General features: G+C 44.8%; 1 protein-coding gene across 2 annotated transcripts in view; it reads right to left on the reverse strand.

The window, feature by feature from the left end:
- Nucleotides 1-451: 451 nt before the first annotated feature.
- Nucleotides 452-22,359, reverse strand: part of cacna1fb (calcium voltage-gated channel subunit alpha1 Fb) — a 30,075-nt gene continuing 8,167 nt past the window's right edge. Inside the window, exons 3-50 of one of the 2 annotated variants that reach the window (XM_088290273.1) lie at nucleotides 21,213-21,313; nucleotides 20,945-21,050; nucleotides 20,376-20,515; nucleotides 17,947-18,098; nucleotides 17,725-17,877; nucleotides 17,436-17,632; nucleotides 16,550-16,653; nucleotides 15,807-15,958; nucleotides 15,648-15,722; nucleotides 15,411-15,492; nucleotides 15,288-15,314; nucleotides 15,029-15,189; nucleotides 14,467-14,692; nucleotides 14,173-14,380; nucleotides 13,837-13,957; nucleotides 13,625-13,700; nucleotides 13,498-13,549; nucleotides 13,369-13,429; nucleotides 13,180-13,282; nucleotides 12,969-13,098; nucleotides 12,273-12,332; nucleotides 12,100-12,206; nucleotides 11,647-11,734; nucleotides 11,411-11,518; nucleotides 9,935-9,987; nucleotides 9,704-9,850; nucleotides 9,097-9,298; nucleotides 8,837-8,995; nucleotides 8,485-8,595; nucleotides 8,327-8,410; nucleotides 8,107-8,235; nucleotides 7,040-7,105; nucleotides 6,822-6,913; nucleotides 6,560-6,719; nucleotides 5,840-5,967; nucleotides 5,657-5,753; nucleotides 5,467-5,569; nucleotides 5,292-5,393; nucleotides 5,013-5,143; nucleotides 4,811-4,942; nucleotides 4,473-4,744; nucleotides 4,221-4,328; nucleotides 4,031-4,149; nucleotides 3,848-3,960; nucleotides 3,554-3,773; nucleotides 3,420-3,479; nucleotides 3,242-3,342; nucleotides 452-2,486 (exon numbers count right to left, since the gene is read on the reverse strand). In XM_088290273.1, coding sequence (XP_088146399.1) covers nucleotides 2,223-2,486; nucleotides 3,242-3,342; nucleotides 3,420-3,479; nucleotides 3,554-3,773; nucleotides 3,848-3,960; nucleotides 4,031-4,149; nucleotides 4,221-4,328; nucleotides 4,473-4,744; nucleotides 4,811-4,942; nucleotides 5,013-5,143; nucleotides 5,292-5,393; nucleotides 5,467-5,569; nucleotides 5,657-5,753; nucleotides 5,840-5,967; nucleotides 6,560-6,719; nucleotides 6,822-6,913; nucleotides 7,040-7,105; nucleotides 8,107-8,235; nucleotides 8,327-8,410; nucleotides 8,485-8,595; nucleotides 8,837-8,995; nucleotides 9,097-9,298; nucleotides 9,704-9,850; nucleotides 9,935-9,987; nucleotides 11,411-11,518; nucleotides 11,647-11,734; nucleotides 12,100-12,206; nucleotides 12,273-12,332; nucleotides 12,969-13,098; nucleotides 13,180-13,282; nucleotides 13,369-13,429; nucleotides 13,498-13,549; nucleotides 13,625-13,700; nucleotides 13,837-13,957; nucleotides 14,173-14,380; nucleotides 14,467-14,692; nucleotides 15,029-15,189; nucleotides 15,288-15,314; nucleotides 15,411-15,492; nucleotides 15,648-15,722; nucleotides 15,807-15,958; nucleotides 16,550-16,653; nucleotides 17,436-17,632; nucleotides 17,725-17,877; nucleotides 17,947-18,098; nucleotides 20,376-20,515; nucleotides 20,945-21,050; nucleotides 21,213-21,313 — 5,943 coding nt within the window. In that variant the 3' untranslated portion in view covers nucleotides 452-2,222. Of the gene's footprint in view, nucleotides 2,487-3,241; nucleotides 3,343-3,419; nucleotides 3,480-3,553; nucleotides 3,774-3,847; nucleotides 3,961-4,030; nucleotides 4,150-4,220; nucleotides 4,329-4,472; nucleotides 4,745-4,810; nucleotides 4,943-5,012; nucleotides 5,144-5,291; nucleotides 5,394-5,466; nucleotides 5,570-5,656; nucleotides 5,754-5,839; nucleotides 5,968-6,559; nucleotides 6,720-6,821; nucleotides 6,914-7,039; nucleotides 7,106-8,106; nucleotides 8,236-8,326; nucleotides 8,411-8,484; nucleotides 8,596-8,836; nucleotides 8,996-9,096; nucleotides 9,299-9,703; nucleotides 9,851-9,934; nucleotides 9,988-11,410; nucleotides 11,519-11,646; nucleotides 11,735-12,099; nucleotides 12,333-12,968; nucleotides 13,099-13,179; nucleotides 13,283-13,368; nucleotides 13,430-13,497; nucleotides 13,550-13,624; nucleotides 13,701-13,836; nucleotides 13,958-14,172; nucleotides 14,381-14,466; nucleotides 14,693-15,028; nucleotides 15,190-15,287; nucleotides 15,315-15,410; nucleotides 15,493-15,647; nucleotides 15,723-15,806; nucleotides 15,959-16,549; nucleotides 16,654-17,435; nucleotides 17,633-17,724; nucleotides 17,878-17,946; nucleotides 18,099-20,375; nucleotides 20,516-20,944; nucleotides 21,051-21,212; nucleotides 21,314-22,359 lie in introns of both variants that reach the window. The other variant, XM_088290272.1, reaches the window with a different exon arrangement.

The following is a 22,359-nucleotide window of genomic DNA, read 5'->3' on the forward strand; positions in this document are numbered from 1 at the left end:
CCATCATTTATGACACCACGGCTGGAAAAATAATATCCAGACACCCACGTATGCACGACTAGCATCTCTTGAAATGTGAAAATATGATAATTTCATGATTCTGTTAGGCCAACCAAGAAGGCCTTGACTGCCCACCACTGCTCGAATGGAACTTCCCATTGGAATGTCTGCTATCTAACTTGTCTTTGTGTGTCTTGTTTTTGAAGCGTTAACATCTCCCAGAGCCTTCAGCTACTTTAATTTCTGAAGAGAACTAATACAAAACCAAAATTAATCGATCGTAAAATACAGTATACCTCAAATGATTAGTCAATGACGCAGCTCTACAATGCCATATTCACCAGTATGCGTGTGCGTGTGTATGTGTGGTGTGAGTGCGTGTGTGTGCGTTCGTGTGTGATGAAGCCTTGAGTGACCAAACACACATTTTTCTTTTTTTTTAAACTTTTTTATTTGAGGTACGCACGGTTGACTTGGTCACGTGACTGAAATTTGGAGGGAATTCCGTGAGTGAGCCCTTCGGTCGACGGTCAGGAAGAACACGAGAAGACACCAGAGCAGCTGATGGTCAGCATCAATACAAAAAAATAAATAACATTTTAACAACAAAAATAAGACGAAAACGAAAACGAAAAATCCACCTTCCAGTAGGTGCAAAAAACATATAAAATTCACAAACCCGCAAGAGTATCCTCACAGGGGTACCAGACAGGCGGTAATCGCTTCCACATGTGGCTACATGCTAACGAGAAATAGCTCATCCACCGGACGCAGTATAGCTGCTAGAAAAAGTACAAAAAAATTATTTTGTTGGCTTGTACTCTCCTAGTGAATCTAGTCAGCACATCTTCTACGATTAGTCTTGACTGTTTGATTAATCAAGTTTGATCAACTTCTCTCAATTAGTCATGTTTGATCAACACCCACTGGTTAGCAATGTCTCAATAACTTTTCTTCCGCATCTAATTAAGTCTTCTGCATTTCTTTTGATTAGTCCTGCCTGATGAACTACCTTTTATATTACTTAGGCATGATTGAGTTATTTTGATGAGCCATGTCAGAATAAAAGTTTTCAATTCATTGTGTCTGATGGATTTCACTCAATTATTTATTGCAGATTCAATTATTTTTACTCATGCCTGGTTGACTATCTCGATTAGTCATGAATGTACAACTTCCTCTGATTCGTTACAACTTGAATACCTTTTTTCAACGAGTCGTCTGATGGACTTCCTTCGATTAGTCATGTCTGATCGACTAAATTAGTCATGATTGGATACATTTTTTTCAATTAGTCCTGCCCACGAACTTATTCCTATTACTCACTGACCAACTTATTTTAAGCTTATTTCAATTAGTCGTGTCTGGACACGTTTCTCTGATTAGTCAAGAAGTAGCTCATCCATGTGCCAGAGCTCGCGATAGCAACGAGGAGTACATGAAAGTACATGGCTGCCAGGATGGCCGAGTGGTCTAAGGCGCCGCGTTCAGGACCCAGTCTCCCCAGGAGGCCTGGGTTCGAATCTCGAATTTCCCCATTGTGGGACTAATAAAGGGCAAATTATTATTATTATTAATTATTATTATTATTATTAAAAAGTAAAAGATTTCATCTGTTGGTATGTATTCGAAAAGTGAATCCTTTACCATGCGCTAGCTTATAGCTAACGACACACCGTCAGAAAAGTCATTGTTCAAACCATTGCCCTTCACACAACATGGCAGCTCACTTGACGCTCGTGCAGCGAAGATTGGCTAGAAATCCACTTGATTGCCTCTTAGCAGTTAGCATTGAGCTTGCGCTAAGGCTAATATGCATCTGAGGGAAACATGAAGTCCAAGACAGACAATAATGTTTGTGCTAAGCTATGTCAAAATAAATAACAACAGTGTTGTGTTTGTTGGGAGCCTTTAAAATGTCCAAACTATCAAAAGTAGGAGAAATAATCAATGTTTTTTAGCTGTACAGCTAGCATGCTATGCAGCTAGCTGGACAATGCAAACCGATAGCACCCACATCCAACTTCTGCAGTTTTTGTTTGTAAACATCGTGAGGTTCGTCGTCGGCGCCCATGTGAAAAGGCCGAGCATGATGTGCGTCTTCAAGCCACGCACATGCGCATTCTGGCCACCTTCCTTCTTCTGCTTCTTTTAATGAAGTTTTACTTCCTGAAGGGCTTTGCCAACTGTCCACCTCCCTGGTCTCTGATTGGCCGTGTCCATCAAAATGACGTCACGCAGCTCATCTCGTCGGCCAGCTCTTCCTCCTCTCGACCCGTCCTGATTGGCTCCTCGTCGCTGTAGAGCGCAGCGGGCTCTGCGGCGGCTGTGTTGAGGAAGTCATGGTTGGCGGTCCCCAGCAGATCGCTGGCGGCTGATTCCATCTCGTCCACAGTCATGTGACATGCATCGGCAATCTCCCGCTTTGCAAACGCCACAAATTTGGGATCACGCGCATAAAGGCCGAGACCTTCGGAAATGAGAACCTGTCAAGAGAAAAATTCATCAGCACTTCTGACATGGCAGCAACTAGTCAGGCAGTGCTGTTTCAATTTCTACCTGCTGAAACACGTGATTCAAATGATCAGGATTGTTATCCAGCTTCTGCAGACCTTGCTGATTATCTAATCATTTGAATCAGGTGTGTTGCAGCAGGGGGCGATCGAAAACATGCAGGACAGCAGCCCTTGAAGAACGAAATAAGGTGTGGTCCACTTCCATTGCTTCGTCATGTCTGTACATCTTCCTACAATTTTTCAGATTTTAACATCTTATTTCCATTAGTCGTACCAAATTATTTAGATTTTTCTTTTGATCTGTACAGGTTCCTCTGAGATCAACTACTTTGAATTAGTCATTCCTAATCAACTTATTTTAATTACTCATGCCAATTTATTTTGATTAGTCATGTCTCACAGCTTTCTCTGATGAGTGAGGTATGAGCAACTTCTTTCAATTTGTCATGTCTGATGGACTTCCTTCAATTAGTCATGTCCGATCAATATATTTCGATTAACCATACCTGATCAACTTATTTTGATCGGCATGTCTGTACAACTTTCTCAGGTTAGTCAGGTCTAATGAACCTCTTTTGATTCGTCATGTCTGATGAATTTCCTTCCAATTAGAAATGCCCGATTAACATCTTTTTCAATTAGTCATGCCTGATTGATTTCTTTTGATAATCATGTCTTCTTCCTCTATAGTCAGGTTTGATCAACTTTTTCAATAAATTACTCACCGCCTCCACCAGACTGTCAGCCGAGCCTCGTTTCTCACCAAACGGAGTGCCGAGCTGAGAAGGAACTCTGAGGGTGGTGTACGCTCTGTAAGGAGGTGGTGCTGCAGAACACACGTGACAGGTCAAATGCTGATTGTCAATATAACAGCATCATTTCATTTCCGAGATCTTGACTCACCTCCCGGGCCGCCGTACCAGGCGGGACTTGGCACCGCTCCTGTTACGCTCACACCTGCAGCTGAAAACGCAGCAGTTGATGAGCGACCGGTGACTGGCAGTTCGTCGGCACTCAGCTGATGGAACACAACTCACCTCTTCCCGCCGCCGCGAGCTTGTCCACTCGGCCTCCTCCTGGTTCCCCCCCTCGTCCTCCTTCTCCTGGTCGCCCCCATGACGGGCTTCCCTCCTCCTCCACCAGGATGAGAGGAGCGTACAAGAGGCGACCGCGGCGAGGACACGAATTGGCCCAGGATGTCGAAGACGCCGCAGAGGAGCGACCGGACGACGGAGGACAGTCGTAACTGCTGTAGGTCTGCAGGAAAAAGGAACTAGTGTTAACTTTGTGTGTGTGTAGGGGTGTGTGTGTGCGTGTGTGTGTGCGTGTACCTGAGTGCGGGTGCGGCGTGGAGGAGAATTAGGATGGTACGTTCCCGGCATGGGCAAGTCGTCACTGCTTCCCTGACGTCTCAGACACTGAATGTTGAACGATGGCTTTCGACCTGGTGGCCAAATCTACTGTCAGCCATCTTTGATGACGTCACACAGATGTTATAATTATTTCGATCTCACCTGTGGGCGTGGCTGGAAGAAGACGCCGCCGTGTTGTCCTCCTACCTTCGCTGTAGCCATTTCCATAGTGGCTGTAGGGCGAGTGGTCATCATGGTGCAGAGGATCGTCAGGGTAATATCTAGAAACACACACATATGTAGTACAAGTGTGTGTGTGTGGGTGCGTGTGTGCGCCAGTGTGTGTGTGTACCTTTCTGTGGAAGTAATGCTGTCTGCGTCGTCTTCTCTTGTGTAGTAACGTGACTCTCTGGACATGTCCATGTCTCCATTCCGCCAGTGTATGTCCCTCAATTCCCTCCTGTCAAACATAGCATTTCCCATTTTAGCAGCTTTTACAGCCTACCTAAATGTTTTTATCTTATAAACATAATCTTCATGATTGTAGATTATCTATTTTTGCAGATAATCTACGGCATCCATATTTGTAGTTATCACATCTTACCTTCCATGTTTGTAATGTGACGGCCTCTTGTGGGCGTGGTCTACAAGACCATTTCTGACTGAGGGCCGGCGGTGATGATGATTGACAGATGACCTCAAATTGTCTCGCCGTGACATGTGAGCGTCATAATCGCCGCTGTTCGACATTTTGCCAAGAGAACCGACCCGATGCATCAGACCACCATTCACTACGCCGCCATCACCCATGACTCCCCCTGGACCGACGGGGACAACAGATCCTCGCCGGTCTTTGTGTGGTCCCACTGTGTCCATCTGCAGAGGTAGCGAGACAGTGAGTATGTCATGTGCATGTGTGTGAGGTAAGAGGAGAAGACACACCTCTTCATCATCCCTCATGCCCTCCTCGTCCTCGTCTTCTTCCTCCTCCTCTTCCTCTTCTAGGTCCTCATTGAGGGCCAGACGCATCTCTGGACCGAGATCCTGCAGAGTCTTCAGACCCGCTTTACACAGCTGCAAACACAGACAGGTCAAAATGCGCTTGATGTATGATTTGTATTTGTATTATGTAAGACTGACAGACCTGTACAGCTGACGGGTTGGTGGCATCGGTTTCCACACTCAGACCCCCTCGCTCCTTCCTCTTCCGGAACTTGCGGAAGTAATCTTGGATCAGGAAGGTGGCGTAGAACTTCCCTACTGTCACTTCCTCCTCTGCAGCAGGAAACGCCAGAGAGTCAGAGACTGGTAGAGGTCTAGGCCACGATTTGGAATTTGCTTTCTGACTTTTAGAAAGTCAACCATCTATGCTAACTAGCGTGCTAAGATTTGTGCTAACAAACACTAAAAATAACATTTATACCTTCATGTGGTGGAATGACTTCATCCAGGAGTTTTGGTTTCATTCTCTTCCAGATTTTCTTAATGATCGCCCTAAGCTCCTCATTCTCCTGATCTGGGTTGCCTAGCAACAGCACAAACGGATCTCATTAACAGCCAGCCATGTCGACGGCAATGTTTGTTTCCCGCAGTCGTACCTTCAGTCTTGATCTTCAGTGCCGTGCGGACCAGCGCAAAGAGGGTGGCGTTGAAGGTCACCATGCCGTCTGCGTTCAGAGGCATGTTCATTGCCACCAGACGCTAACAAACAGCAACATCAATAGTGAGTGTTGTTTTCAGCCTTAAACCTTTCAACTTATATTACATACGTTTGTTAGCTTTAATTACCTTACAAGCGACTCTGTGAGGACAAAGTTTTCCAAAGCCAAGAGGCGGTTGTATCCTCCGAAGTAGAGCCACAACATCCAAATGTTTAATGCGACCCCTAAGAGACAGCAATCCAAAAAGGACTGAATTGCAATTTTGCTTTGATACTGTCAATAATACATTTACACTTCCTCAGGATCATACTTGGCCTCTGGATCGTATTCTGACCAGATCCTCTTGAACTCATCCAGGTGATGTGGACCCAGGATGGACCAATCGCGGGTTAGGTAGTCAAAGTTGTCCATGATGACCGCCACAAACAAGTTAATGATCTGTGGATAAATACATACACAGGCATCTGTATGAATATTTATACACATGTGCATGAAAGTAAATGGGCTGGCAACCAGTCCAGGGTGGACACCGCCAACTGCCCGAAGACAGCTGCGATAGGCCACAGCACGTCCGCGACCTTCGTGGATGTAAGAAAGTAACATCTCCTGATGTAATACATTTATCAATTAAGTGATGGTTTGGGTAAAATAAAGTTATAAATACTGGTGTAATAACGTAGTAATAACTTGTTGAAATAAGTAGTGGTGATTTGAAGTGTAGTGGTGTGCGTGTATGTGTATGAGTGTGCTTGTGTAATATGTAGCGGTGACAAAAAAAAAAGAAAGTCACATAAATTAACATAGTTACTGTCATAAATAGAGGTGACTTGTGTAAACAAGAGTCATTTATTGGTGTATTAACATAGTACCAACATAGTTATTACACCTATGGATTAGTAAATTGTTTGGCCACCCCTACCCCCCCGAAATCAAGTTAACATGTGTAATAACATATAATAACGTGTATAACAAAGTAGTGGCAACTTAGCGTGTTCTGGTGTGGGTGTGCGTAAGTTACATGCACACTCACCAGGAAGGCACACAACATGAAGAAGCTGATGAAGTAAACAATGGCAAAGTTGCTCCCACAGCTGAACTCTTCTCCCGCCTCGTAGTCGGACTCAGGATCGCAACGTTTCCCGGGAAGACTAGCAAGCATGATCTCCTGCCACGCCTCGCCTGTCGCACACCTGCACAAACACACACGCAAGCAGGCACACACAAACTTTAACAGACACACACAGCCACATACAGTAAAGAGGCTCAATAAGAAATGATGATAAACACCCAACCTGAAGAGGAGGAGGACGGCCTGAGGAAAAGTCTGGAAGTTGTTGTTCCTGTTGATCTGTGTGTGATCTTGCATTGCAATCTTCCCAAACGTCTGGTGGAGAAATGGGTGTCCAAGTCACGTAACATGTTTTATCACCTCCACTAAGCAGGGTGGTAACTTTCTCAAGATGATACAAAATGACTCGACTTGTTAGCGACATGCTCAGTGCACTTTCACCTGCATGCCGATGACGGCGTAGATGAAGAAGATCATGGCAATGAGCAAGGCGACATACGGCAGTGCCTGAGAAGACATGAGACCAGTGATTTAACCGCATCTACTGGAGTAAAAAATTGTTAACTAGGTAGTGGGGATTTGGGTTTTGAAAAAGTATTATTTAAACGTCTAATAACATAGTACTAACCATTTTAATTAAAAGGTTGTGACTTGGGAAATAAGTAGCATCTTAAGATGTAATACCATATCAATGACCTGTTTAACTAGATTGTGATGACTTGCGTAAAGAAAAGTTCCAGCTACTGGTGTAATAACATAGTTACAACTTGCGGTGACATGTTGAAAGAAATAGCACCTCCTGGTGTGACAGAAAAGTAAGAACCTATTTAGCAAAGTAATGATGTAATAGTAATAAAGAAATAAGATTTGCAACAACTCAATTGTCACTTGTATTCTAAAGCGTAGCCTCCATTGGTGTGATAACCTGTTTGACCAAGGAGGGGTGACTTGGGTTCTGGTGTCAAGCTATCTTGTGTGTTTTTGATGTTGACCTCCTCCAACACACCTGATTCAAATGATCAGGTTCATTATCTGGCTCCTGCCGGGCTTCCTGATGAGCTGGTCACTCAAATCAGGTGTGCTGGAGGAGAGATATATCTAAAACGTGCAGGATAGATGCCCTTGAGGACCAAAGTTTGACACCTGTGTGTTATCAGATAGATTAAAGTAATAAGCCGGGTAACTAATTAGCGTTGACTGGTGTTTCAAAAGTACCTTCTACAGGTGAAATTACATAGTCGCATTATATTACTGTATAATTGTGTAAAGAAGTCACATCCGCAAATGTAACAACAAAGTAATGTTCAACAAAGTAGTGGTGAGTTGGGTGGGAAAAAAAAGAGTTAAAACTACTAGAGCGATAACATAGTAACCCGTGAAAGTGGTGACTTGTGTGTAAAAAGTAGCCTTAACTGGTGTAATAACATAATAACCGGTTAACTAAGTGTTTGTGTTAAAAAGTACTAGTGGTGTAATGACACAGTATGTGGTTGCAATAACAATCAGACCTGCAGCGATTTGATGAAGGTCCACAGCAAGGTTCGGATGCCCTCCCCTTTGCTTAGCAGCTTGACCAATCGCATCACTCGGAAGAGGCGAAAGAAAGTGATAGACACTCGAGAGCTGTCCTCTCCGCTCTGATGCGTGCACACACACAGGTGAGTGAAAGTCAACTAGCAGTACAAAGACACGTTTAACACTACTTGTTTTTGCTGTTTGTTTACATACGCTGAACTCCGTCACTACGATGTCCACCACGCTGCCAACCACGATGAGAGCGTCGAAGGAATTCCATGCATCCACAAAGTAATGCTGAACACACGCACACATAACTACACAGGTGAGTGCTGTTACCATGGAAACCCTGCAGGAAAAAGAGATCTCACCCTGAGTCTGAGGGCTAACAGTTTGAGCAGCATCTCCACAGTGAAGAGTCCAGTAAAGACCATGTTGAGGATGTCCATGATGTGGCTGAAGGTCTTGGACTGCTCGTAGTGCTGCACACAACAAACACACTCGTCACAAACAGCCCCGCCCACGGGCGTCTCCTTTGGCCCCACCTTAGCCTACCTCAACGGCCTCCTTTAATTCCACCTTCCCTCAGTTTACCTGGACTGGCCTTCACCTTTCCTCATCTTACCTGGTCCACCGCGTTTTGGTTCAGCTCCATCCATGGGCGTTTATCAGGACCACCCCCTTCAGTCCCACCTTCCCTCAGCTCCACCCACAGGTGTTTACCTGGACGGCGAGCGTGACGGTGTTGAGCAGGATGAGCACAAACATGACGTACTCGAAGGCCGTGGAGTTGATGATGGACCAGAACTTGTACTGGACTGGGTTCTTGGGGATGTAGAGCTTCAGGGGCTGAGCCTTCAGAGCATACTCGACACACTGACGCTGTGGGATGATTTGCAAAATTATCGAAGGACTCACACACACGTGCAGGCGAGTGTTTAAGGCTTTTGAGGGGGTTGCATAGAGGCAGGGGGTTAGGTTACCTGATTCTTGTCAAGTTCACAGTTTTTATATTCCTGCTCGCCCTGCTCCCTGAATGTAATGATGACGAAACCCACAAAGATGTTCATCATGAAGAAGGCGATGATGATGATGTAGACGATGAAGAAGATGGAAATTTCCACACGGTAGTTGTAGATGGGACCTGAGTTCTCCCCGTTGGCGTCGATGGCCTTGTATAGCAAGCTGGGGGTTAGGCGGAGGAGCGTCAATGAGCCATCAAAAAACATGACAACACACATGCACGCACGTAAATGCTAAACACACGCAAACTCACACAAATATTAACGCACGGAACATGCAACATGCACAATAACACTGATATGCGCATATCTCACAAACACACTAACACACACACTCAACCATTATCACTCGTACACTAACACACAAGCTCACACATTTGTACTAAAACATGTAGTACGACATATTTAACTAACACATTAATTTGTACTAACACACACATTAACAGAGACACACGCTATCAAATGCGCACACACAAACACAACACATTCACGAACTTTTGCACACATACTAACACGTGCATACAAACAATGACACACTTGCAAGCACACACAATGACGGAGTACATACGCGGGCCAGCCCTCAAAGGTGGACACAGTGAAGAGTGCCATCATTCCCATGAGCACGTTGTCAAAATTGAAGTCACTGTTGTGCCAAATTCTTTCTCGCACCATCGGATGGTTCACGTCTCCGTCTTTGTACACTACAAACGTCCCTCTGCATGTACAAACACACAAACGCACAAACAGGTTAGCATGATATCATTGTGATTTTGAAAAAAGACGTTAAAGTTTGACATACTTGCACTGTTCAGGAGTGTGTTTGGCCTCATCGGTACAACGATAGAATTTACCCTGATGACACAACACAATTTTGACCACTTACATACATATGTACATACATACATACTATACATAGTGACAAACATACATAGATGTGTAAACATGCATAGGGGTGTCAAACTCATTTTTGTCACAGGCCATCATAATGTCGTAACTGTGAACCAATAGGCTATAAATGTACGATCCCCTTTTATTATCACAACACTTCTAAAGTATCTGCCCTGTGACTGGCTGGCGACCAGTTCAGGGTGTAGTGCGCCTTCCGCCCGTAGTCATCTGGGATAGACTCCAGCACCCTCCCGCGACCCTGTACAGGATAAGCGGTGTGGATAATGACATGACATGACATGACTTCTAAAGTAGGAATTGGTAACAATAAAATGCTTGCGATATCTCATATCTCAGGGTTGTCATAAGTGAAGAAACTCTGCATGAAGTCGACGCACATGATTTGCTTTTGTGGGCCACATAACATTATATTGTGGGCCGGATCTGGCCCCCGGGCCTTGAGTTTGACACCTGTGGGTTAGGGGTATCTTTAGGTGAGGGTTATGTCTGGGGTTTAGGGATAAGGTTGGATTCGATTTTAAAGTTAGGAGTGGCGTTGAAGGCTACACAATATATCGAAATTGTGACAATGGCCGATGCAATATGCATATCGCAAAGACATCCAATAATTTTCTTCTGAAATCTTTTCTTGGAATTTGACCAGGCAGATGCAATTTTAAATGTGCACCACCACGCAATAATTGGACATTATCTAGGGCCGTGGTCCTCAATCCTGTTCATCGAGGGCCGGTCTCCTGCAAGTTTTCCATCTCTCCCTGCTGCAACGCAGCTGATGCAAATGATCAGATAATCAGTAAGGTCTGCGGAAGCTAGACAACGATTGTTCAGGTGTGTTGCACCTGGGAGAGATGGAAAACGGGCAGGACCCCATCCCTTGAGGAACAGGATTGAAAACCCCTGATCTAGGGAAATCACATGAATTAGCTAAGAACACATTAAGATTGCTTATTTCGCCCCATGAAAAATATGCACTTCTTTCATTAAATAAGGAAAAAAAGTCATTTCTTTAGGTACATGTAAAATAGCATAACGATATCGAAATCGCTGTTGTCAACATCCATATCGCTGAGCGCATGTTTTTCCAATATTGTGCAGCCCTCGTTGGGGTAGGGTCTGAAATTTGGTTGGAGATTATGATTACTATGGGATGTTAGGGTTCAATTCGGGACAGGAGTTGTGTTTGGGGTTGAGGTTTCATCCGCGATGAGAGTACTGATGGAGGTTCAGATTATTATGCGGTTACGGTGAGAAGTTGGGTCACAGTTTGGTTTGGGATAAGAGCTAAGGTTGAGGGTTAGTGTTGACTTTGAGGTTAGGCATGGATTACAGTTAAGAGTAGTGTTATTTGTGCCCAGAGTTCCCTCACCTTGAACAATTGTACTCCGATGCACGCAAACATGAACTGGAGCAACGTTGTGACGATCATAATGTTTCCGATGGTCCTGATAGCCACAAACACACACTGGACCACATGCTGTGAGACACACAAACACACAAACACACAAACACTCGCATACACATAGCTTCATCATCCTCAAACCTCACGCAGCGAATCTGGAGAACATCCGACGACCATGTTGACCCACACGCCCATTTGCTTACCTTGAGGCCTTTGGCTCTGTTGATGGCCCTCAGAGGTCTGAGCACACGAAGGACTCTAAGGATCTTGACCACCGAGATGGCACTGGAACTGTGCGTACAAACAGACACACACTCACGCATGTTAGTATGAAGCAAGAAACATTTGGCCACATTGTTGATTCGAACTGACAAAAGACAAGATGGCCTGATGAGCTTTTTTTTTTTTGTCTGTTGCTAAGATATTGATCATTTGGTTTTGAGAATCACTCTTGGTGCTATTCATCTTTGAGTTGGCTGACGATATGTTGGTGGGCAATGCTAGCTATTCCTCAGCTAATATGGTGCCTTTGAAGCAGCAGGGCAGTTAGGTGCCATTTTAGGCGTTACAGAAAGACCACATGGGCAGATAGGCACCAATTAGTATTTTTTTCAGTTCACTGTCCACTTCATCGACAAAAGAGAGTGAGTACTGACTGCAGGAAGAAAGAGACGAGTGACACGCTGACCACGAGGAGATCCAGCAAGTTGAACCAGTTCCTGCAGAAGGAACCCTGGTGCAGGAACGCTCCGTGGACCGTCATCTGGCACAAAAGCAGGAAGTGAGCGTGCAGGACAAACAGACCGGTGTGCCTGGTCACGCTCCCTACCTTGAACAGGATTTCCACGGTGAAGATGGACGTGAAGGCGTAGTCGGCATAACCCAGAACCTAAACACACGTCATGCTCATTTGTAAATGAGATAAAACGACAATTTCAAAAATGAAATTAAGAACTACTTATATTTTTTATATACGCAGCATGGTGGTAGTTCATGTTTACGAGTCACAGCTCTGACTCCTCCTGTTCCAGTTTTTGCATAGTGGGGTGATCGAGAAGGTATTCTATTCTGGAGTGCACAGATGTGGTCCAGTAGCAAGTAACACTTAACACTCTGAGCTACATAACGATCCATGATAAACTCCTGAGGGCAAAATCGTGTGTTTGACTTGTGTGAAACGTAGTTTGTGAAGTTGACTCCGCCTACTAGCCAGGCAAAAGTGAAGGCCCTAACACACGCACACAACCCCCCCCCCTCCCACACACACACACACGCATACCGAAAGCTAACATCTGTGCAATTGCCGAGCTCGTTGCGTGAGGACAGCTGCCGCTGCTCGCTCTGTGCGTGCACGTTTAGACTGGTGATGTTTCTGTTTGCCACTGACCCACTTCTGGAATAATCCGCTCAATCCGCTGGCGTGGAGACCTCCACGGCTCCCGCCTTTGATTGCCATCTCTGTCGATTTTTTTGCTTCCCACAATGCACCTGTGTTTGTTCGAGCGGAGGCTGGGGTCTAACTTACGTTGTTCCGGAAGGAGTGCGCCCTGATGGGATCCTCAGCGGCCAATGAGCATGAGCTGAGGATGATGAAGACCAGGATGAGGTTGGTGAAGATGTGGTGGTGGATCAGAGTGTGGCACGCAACACGGATGCTGGAGACAAAAAAACAAAAAAAAAACACGTAATTGGGCATCTTTAAAGTCAGCATATGGCGATGAGGAAGCCAAACTCACGGGTTGGTCTTGCTAAGGCAGAAGAACGCACTGCCTTCTGGGATGGGAAGAATCTTTTCCTTGGGTGGGGTCAGGTCAGCCATCTTCAGCTGCACACCGCCATCTGATGGGAGGCCACAAATGATAAGCGTGAAGTCATAAGAACCAAGTGATGCCATCACGTCATCATATTGTATGACATCATCTCACCATCTTCGCCTTCCGGAAGCTCCTCTTCTTCCTCGTACTCGGTGTCTTCATCAATGTCCACCTGTGGGCACAAGGTTAAAAAGTGAATGAGGAGCCTCATGAAATCACAGTCGCCACCTTCAGCATCACCTTCACTTCCTTCTCCTCCTCCGCCTCTTCCTCCGTTCCCTCCGGCTTCTTCCTGCATGAAGACAAGTAGCAGACGGTCAGAATTGCTTCCAGCTTATCACGACCGGCCGTTCCTCTGGGCACTTACTCTTTCGCCTTGTCGTCTCCATCCCCTCCGGCCAAATTGTCCACAGCAATGGCCAAGAAGACGTTGAGCAGGATGTCTTCGGTGCGTCAAGAACATACAGGGTTTTTTCTATAAGACGAAGTAAGTGGTACCGTACTGTGGCGTTCCTCAGGGTTGTTCCTTTGGTCCATTTTGATAGGACACAGACACAAAGAGGAGATGGCAAAGGATACAGTTTCCGCAAATGAAAAGGATGACGAAGTAAATGCAGACGATCATCCCAGGAAAGACGGGGCCGCCGTACGCCATGATACCGTCGTACATCACCACGTTCCAGTCCTCGCCTGTCAAGATCTGCAAGATGCGGTCAGATCAGATCATCTTAAACCAGTTACCATTGTGCTAAGTTCATGGTTCTGCAACTACTTTGCATGAGTTGCTGACCATCTGTAACAGGTTTGGCTGCGATTCACAAGCGTGGTAAACTCGAATCACAAGACTTGGCCCAAGTCAGGCCTACGTCTGCAATTTTTGGACTTGGGTATGGTTTGCGACATCAGCGAGCTTACCTGGAAGCAGGTAAGCAGCGCCTGTGGGAAGGCGTCAAAGGTGCTGCGCTTGGTCTGCGTCTCATCAAAATTAAACTTGCCGCCAAAGAGCTGCATGCCCAGCAGGGCAAAGATGATGAGGAAGAGGAAGAGGAGTAGCAGTAGCGAGGCGATGGACTTCATAGAGTTGAGTAGAGAGGCCACCAGGTTGGACAGAGCCGTCCAATGGCTGCGCAGAGCAAATCATGGTCAGCATTGGTGGGACGTAACAAAATGCAAAAAGAAGAATGAATAAAAGTGGAATCATCTCCTCACCGCGTGACCTTGAAGATACGCAGCAGGCGGACACAACGCAACACAGAGATTCCCAGCGGTGGCATGATGTTCAGCTCCACCAGGATGGTCTCCATGATGCCGCCGCACACCACAAAGCAGTCGAAGCGGTTGAAGAACGCCACAAAATAATGCGCCAAGCCCAGGCTGTACATTTTCAGCAGCATCTCCACCGTGAACAGTGACAGCAGAACCTTGTTGGCGATATCTGCACCGCGCATCGTAACACACACATGATAAAGGACACATTGTCACATGCACATGATCAACTGACACGGTAACCCACATACACTTGGTAACACAAACATGGTCACACATCACACGAACTGGACTATAGACGTTAACACACAATAAGTCATGTATATATGGTAACACACTTATAACACACACGGAAACACTTGCTAACAAATCTGGTCACGCACAAATTGTAACACGGACTTGGCGACACGTCTAACACACAGTTGGTAACAGACCTGGTCCCACAAACATAATCACACACGCATGCCAACACACACCATTCAAAGAGCGAAGGCGACGGCCGTACCCTGCACCTGCGTCAGCCAATCAGGTTGGTTGTAGTGCTCAGAGGCGCTGAGGGACGTGTTGAGGAAGACAAGTATCAGGACCAGCCAATAGAATGTCACCGATTTGACGGCGGTCCGACAATTCCTGCGACACACTCTGTTCCAGCGTCGCAGAGTCCGACTGGAACCGCAAAGGCGGATGCACAATACATCACCATGCGGTCACTCCCTGATTGTTTGCCGACTCCACCAATAAGGTTTCTTGGCATTTAAACTCACCAGCAGCTGATCTTCATCATTCGAGCGCTGAAACAAAACAAAGGGAACGCAAATGCTATGCTAACCGACCGATGAGCTCCTGAGTGGTTTGATCATGTACATATGTGTGTGTGTGCGTGTTACCAGCAGGCCTGGCAGCAGTTGGTGTGCTCTTCATCAATATTTTCCGTATTCTCAGACGCTGTTTCGCTGGCGGGAAGACTTGCTGAGTAGGCGACATGACAGACTTGTTTAATCGTTGACACCAGATGCGAAGTTCAAAAATAATGTTGCTCTGAATTCTTGATTAACTATCTGATGCTCGGGTCAGAAACTCAATGTGTGTTTGTGTGTGTCCGTGTGCGTTTATGTCGATCTCACCGTGTGTTTCATTCGAGTGACTGAACCATCCAAACTTTCCTCTCTTCTTGTCTGACAGGTCACCCAGAGATGGACCTACGCACACACACATGCAATCGCCTTACTAATCTGCACACACAGAACGAAAACACACACACACACGTACACACACGCCCTCACGTTGGTTTCCTTCCTCATCCAGTTCGTCCATGTCCTCAGCCTGAGTGATCCAGTCCATGTATCCACACAGATCCTCCTCCATCTGCTGCTTCTCGCGGAGCTTCTGGAAATCTCCACGAGCCTTTGCCTTTTCTCTCTCCTTGCTGAACTCTCTGCGATACAAACACAATATCATGTGACACCCCAAGTCCACTTACGCTGGCCCAACCGAGCCGGTACGAATTCCAATCAACGCGCTCATGCTTTTTTAATATTAATATTAAATATTTTGAGCTGTTCCACTTAAATTCATCTATCATCATTACACTTTCTCCCACAACGCACACATTTTTTTTTTGCACGCTCGGTTAAATCCTCCGTAAGAAATGCCTTGAACAAGATATAAAGCCCAGCAAATGTCAAATGTTAAATATTCAGTTATATTTTAGACTGAAAGAAACAACAACATGCAAGCAAGCAATTACCCAGATGTAATGTTTTCTTAAAGATATAGAGACAGCTAAATGTGAAATCATCATTGAAATCTTTGGTATTATATCATGAATACACAGGACCAGTGCCAGTTCTGGTCGGGCCACCACAACATGGCTCAAGGTCGCCTATAAATAAATGTCAGTAACACGACTATAACATAACAGCAATGTGTTACTAACATAACGAGACAAAAATGTAACAATGACTTAACAACATTAATGTGATATTTAAGTTAAAGCATCAGGGAGCTCTTTGAGAAATTTACTGACCCGCTGAGGACACCAAGAACCAGGTTGAGAACGAAGAAAGAGCCAAAGATGACCAGACTAACGAAATAGACCCACGGCAGCTCAAAGCCAATGGCGTCGTTCATCTGCGTGTATGAGCAGATTAGGAGAGCATCCATGACAGTAGGGCATGTAAAGTGACTGAATGCTAAAAGGGGCCATCAGCAACATAATTTAAGACTCTCATACGCACAACTAAACACTCTCATTTACACAACTGACATCCTCTCACACATACTGAAATAAACTTACATAATATACTGAACCATGAGTTTCAGTAGTGTTTCAGAGGGCCTTTCTGTAGTGTATGTGAGTAAAAAATATTTTATATTTGGTGTGAGAGTTTCACGAGTGTGTGTGCATGTTTGCGTGTGTGCGTATGTGTGAGTGAGAACAAATAATTGTGTGTGACAGTGAGAATGAATTTGAATGAATTTTGTAGTGTGTATGAGGATGTTCTCGGATGGCGTTTGAGAGCATTCAGTAGATTGTGAGATCCCTTTAGTCGTGTGTATTAGAGTGTTTCTGTTGTGTGAAAGAGTTTTTCGGTGTGTGACAATGTTTCAGTAGTGGGTGTGAGCAGAAATAAAACAGTAATACAACTTCATTTATACAGGTGTGCAATATCATTTTAGTCTTAGCGTAGTGAGTGTGACAATGTTTCAGTAGTGTGTATGAGAACATTATGTGAACAAAAAAAAAATGGGACAATGTGAGTGTTTCAGCAGCATGTGTGTGCAAGTACGAAAAATTCTTAGAGAGTGAGAGAGCACTTCGGTTTATGTGAGAGCATTCAGTGGTGTGTATGAGAGCTAATTCTGAATTCTGTCCCTGACTGCCCCTCATCGGGTACTGTTAGTTTTTTTACCCAATAAAGGACGTCGGTCCAGCCCTCCATGGTGATGCACTGGAACACCGTCAACATGGCAAAGAAGAAGTTGTCGAAATTGGTGATGCCGCCGTTGGGCCCGTCCCAACGCCCGCGACACTCGGAGCCGTTCACAACGCACTGGCGGCCGTGTCCTGCAAAAGCGCACGGCACGGGGTCGTCCTCCACGTAGGTGTCTGGTAAGCGCGGCGGTTTGCAGAGCGAGCAATATTAATAATGAATGATGTTTAGTGAATATTAGGATTCACAGAAAATATGTGCTGCAAACCCGATTCGATGTAGTAGCAAGTTCTGTGCATGCGTCCAATGAAGAGCTCCAGGCCGATGATGGCGTAGATGATGATGACAAAGAGGACCAGCAGAGCGATGTGGAGCAGCGGAACCATCGCCTTCATGATGGAGTTCAGCACAATCTGCAGACCTGTCACACATTCACGTCAACGCAAGTGAAATGATATCGCTCCCACAAGCCCCACTACAGCGCACTCACTGGGAACTCCGGAAACCAGTCTGAGGGGCCGCAAAACCCGAAAGGCGCGCAGAGCTTTAACATCCAGACCTCCAGGTTTGCCCGGCATGTGGTGCGTGTTCGCCTGTTCGCCTGATTTGTGCGTCATGGTCTCCAGGACAACACTGAACAACCTGTTGCGGAGACAGGAAGTGACATCATCAGACCACAGCAACCTCATCCTCAAGTCCTCAATACAAACAAGGTTACAATGGCGTGAAGGATGGTCCCCGCCACATTTGGACAAAGACAGATCAGTTGGGACAGAAAGTGATGCTTCACATTCACTCAACCTGGACTGAACTGAAGTGGACCCCGAGGCTCATATTTAACAAGCTGAAGACAAGCCCAGCTCATCCTAAAAGCTTGTGACAGCTTGACACATGAGCATGGTAGAGAATCAGGTTAATACCGATAAAACAACATAAAATGTAACAGCAACATTAACAAGATCAAAGTAAAGTAACAACAGCATAACAAGCATGCAACAGCAACACAACCCTCACAATGACATAACAGTAACGTGATAACAAGTAATAAAGAAATAACAACACTGTAAAGTCACTCAGAACAATTGTCATAACAATGTAACAGTAATGTAACAATAGTGTAACGATAATGTAACAACACCAATATCAGTGCAACTAACAAAACGACGCAATGACAACTTGACAACCACTTAACTGTAATTTAACAATAATGTAACAACAACGTTAGAACAAATATGACGAAAATGCAACAGTAGAATATGTTTTTCAAAAATGTAAACATAGCGTGTAATGATTGTCAGGATTTAGATTTTGTTTAGGTTACAGGTTAGGTTTTGTTTCAAAGTCTTATTTTTCTTTCAGTCATAGGGACAGATGGATGGGCGGAGCCTCCAGCGCACACCTGCTTGTCATCATCATTAGTTCGGTTCATAAGCGTTGGAGAGAGAGGAGCGAGAAGGCGCAATATTCTTTCTCCGTGCCATTTGCCAGTATGCATTGTGCTTGTTACTACTTTTCAGTACTCGTTACTCGTTTTGTCCAAGTAAGTAATTGCAGGTTGTCGTTTTTCTCAGTTTTTTGCCATCCCGGTGGAAGTTACCTCCAATTTGGTGTTCTGAGCGGCTGAGTTTTTCCTTTTGGTGTTACCAGAGTCAGCTTTATTTTTCGCATAATCGTTTTTTTGTTCGTCCTTTTTTGGTGACAAATCAGTAAATCAGTAAATCAGTAGTGTAAACAAATTTCGCAACAACTGTGTGACGGTAAACATAAGAGCGACAACAATAATGTTTTAAGCCAAGCACTGACAAAACACAGCAATGAACCAACAATAACATATAAGTAACGACAACATTTGGCCGTTCAAATTGAACAGCTTTCTCAGTTGTTCTTGTCTTTTGAGTAGTCTCATACTTTGGCCTGAGCAAAACTAATCTCAGACCATGAACTGTTTCTAAAATGCTAATAGTTGTTATGCTAACATATAGGCATCTATATTAAGAAGCACCTTTGGTACAGAAAACACAAAGTGCACAATGGCAGTCTTTTAGGAGGAGGAGCTTAGTGAGGAATGAGCAGTCATGGGCAGAAAGCGATGCAATCTAAGCAAAGGAGTCGATGGAGGGCATTTGTCCTCCGGCCACCATGACAACAGCCTTCATCACGACCCCGAGGCCATGCAGCGAGGGCAACGGTGACCAAATGTTGCGAGCACCAGCGAGAGGCTCCGCCGGCCCGCCGTGACGAGCCAAGCGTTACGCACGCTCGCAACAACGGCACTGAATCACACCAAATGTGGCAGCGCCGCGGGCGTCCGCTTGGGACGCCCGACAAACGAGGACGTCAGCTCACGTTTGCCTCGACTCTCAAACACTTTAGCGCCGCGCCGCTGCACTGCAACCGCTGACACTCAATTCACTCAGCCGGTAGCTAAAATGGATATGGTTGAAAATAACTGTTATGAATGATAATAAACATAAAACCGATGTAACAATAACAGCAACAAAACATTGATTTTGAACAAAACAAGAACATGAAACTAATGTAATAACAATAACGTAATGACAAAGTAATAACACAGCATTAATCTAGTTTTTAAATGATAAAAATTCTAACATAATAACAACGCAATAACATAACATTAAGATAAACAAACAACATGATTGACAATAAAATCACAACAGTAACGCAGAAGTAACACAAAATTAATATCAATGCAGTGACACACTAACACAGCAATAATAATAACAGTGGTACAACAATGACAACCACTTAACCACCGCACTGCTACAGTTCACCTCATAGCTAACATGTTATTATAAAAATTGAATCCATAATCATGCTTGTCTTTCTGCTTACGCGACAGCAAGGAGTAACAACTCAACAATATCCAAACAAAAACGCAACAAAGTCAGCATAGCTTACCCGACGATGACAATAACAAAGTCCAGAAGGTTCCAGCCATTGCGGATGTAAGAACTTGGGTGCATGACCAGACCATAGGCCAGGATCTTCAGGAAGGTTTCCACAGTGAAGATGATGAGGAAAACATACTCCACTTGTTCCTAGAGGAAACACAACATTCCCCATGGTGTAAATCGGCATCATAAATTTCGCATGTCTTCACTTGGTGTCTAAATGACTTCTCTTTGTAGCCAAAAGTCCTAATTGTGTCTAAATGCCTTCACTATTCAAATGATGTCTCAAGTCTTCATTTTGTGTCAAAAAGTACTCATGCTATATCGATGTGTGTGTACATGCTGTGTCCAAATGTCCCCACTTTGCAACTTCTCTCGTCTAAATGTCCCCACTTTGTACCTAAATGTCCTAGTTTTGCATCTAAATCATCACGCTGATGCATCTACGACGCGGTGATGGTGGAAGCAGGTATTTATCTTCGATTTAGCTAGTTTCAGCAGAGGGTTAACCTAACTTAGTACAACGTGTGGTAGATGTGCATGCTTTGTGTGAGGTGTGTGGAGTGTAAATCTCACCAAGTCGTGGTTGGTGGAGTTGGAGTCATCCTCTGGAAACGGTTTGGACACACCCAGTGCGACACAATTAGCAAAGATGGCTAACAGGATGAAGATGTCAAAAGGCCTGAGGGATACTAAGGAAGCTCAATTAGGTACCAATGGTCACAATTTATACAAAAAAAATAGTTCTTAATAAAAACTGAAAGCAATCGTTTGTGGTTTAAAAGTGGAAAATGTGATGTCATTTTTTGCGTGAATAATTTGATAACAGGAATAAAAAGGATACTTCCACTCAACAATGGAGAGCGCAGCACGTCTGATCGGGTTGTTGAGTTTCAGGCAGAACAGCGCTCGAGGAGCTCGCTGGACCTGATTGGTTCCCTGGACCTGGACAAGAAGTGACATCATCACCTTATGGCATTGTCTTTTTCTTGGTGTTTTCTCAGTAACACGTAGCAAGTCGTCGCACTCACTCTAAGCTTGCGGTGTCACCTGTTTGGTAGCATGTTATCTAATCTGTAAAACAACGTAAAAACACTCCGAAATAATTTACCCAAGGTAACATAACGTAACGTTCGCGTAAGGTGCGCCGATATGCAAAATGGCCACTGGTGGCTTGACTTGTCCCTACGGCGGGTAAGGCATTTTTAGTCTAGTCATATATGAGTCAGTCAGCAAGTTGTCTCTTCTGTTTCCCAGCGTTTTGCCTAACCTGTGCCGAGCAAGTTGTCTCACTGATTTCTTAGCATGCTGTCCAACTCGTCTCTTACGGTCTCACCTTGTCCAACTTGTCTTCGCATATTGTCTCAGATATTACTTAGCAAGTTGTCTGTCCTGTTTCTTAGCATGTTATCTCGCATGTTTCTTAGTATTTTGCCCAACCTGTATTCTATCAATTGCTTTACATTCTTGGCATGAGTTCACCTGCACATTATTCTGCCATTTGTTTATCAGACTATCATCTCATTAAGCCATCCGCAGAGCCGCATGACAGACGCCAGACATCACGTGACTGATACCCACGAGTGTTTGTTTACACAGCCGAGTTGACAAGACCATAACGACGGCAACTTCTCAGTCAATATTCTGTCCAAGTGAATTCACGTCTCACTTTGAGAAAAAGGACATCATGAGTGGACAGGTTGGAATATCGCAGATGGGGACCATGGGTGTGTCCTTGCAGCTTGGAATGTTCAAGTTTAAGTTTAGTACTTCGGAACTCCAGCATGCCCGCGAACCTTGTGAGGATAATTAAGAGGTTCAGATAATGGATGGGTTGCCGGTTACTTAGCACATTGTGCCTCCTGTTTCTCAGTTTGTCGTCTCTTAGCGTATTGTGCCACACGACTCACAAAAAGTCAAATATTCTGCTTTTGGGTGAAATTTCAAGATGAACCTAAAATGCACTATGACTGTTACAAGTGAACTAAATT

The sequence above is a fragment of the Idiotropiscis lumnitzeri genome, chromosome 3 (assembly GCF_059441095.1).
Source record: "Idiotropiscis lumnitzeri isolate Australia: NSW breed Sydney's pygmy pipehorse chromosome 3, RoL_Ilum_1.0, whole genome shotgun sequence".
Classification (NCBI taxonomy): Eukaryota; Metazoa; Chordata; class Actinopteri; order Syngnathiformes; family Syngnathidae; genus Idiotropiscis; species Idiotropiscis lumnitzeri.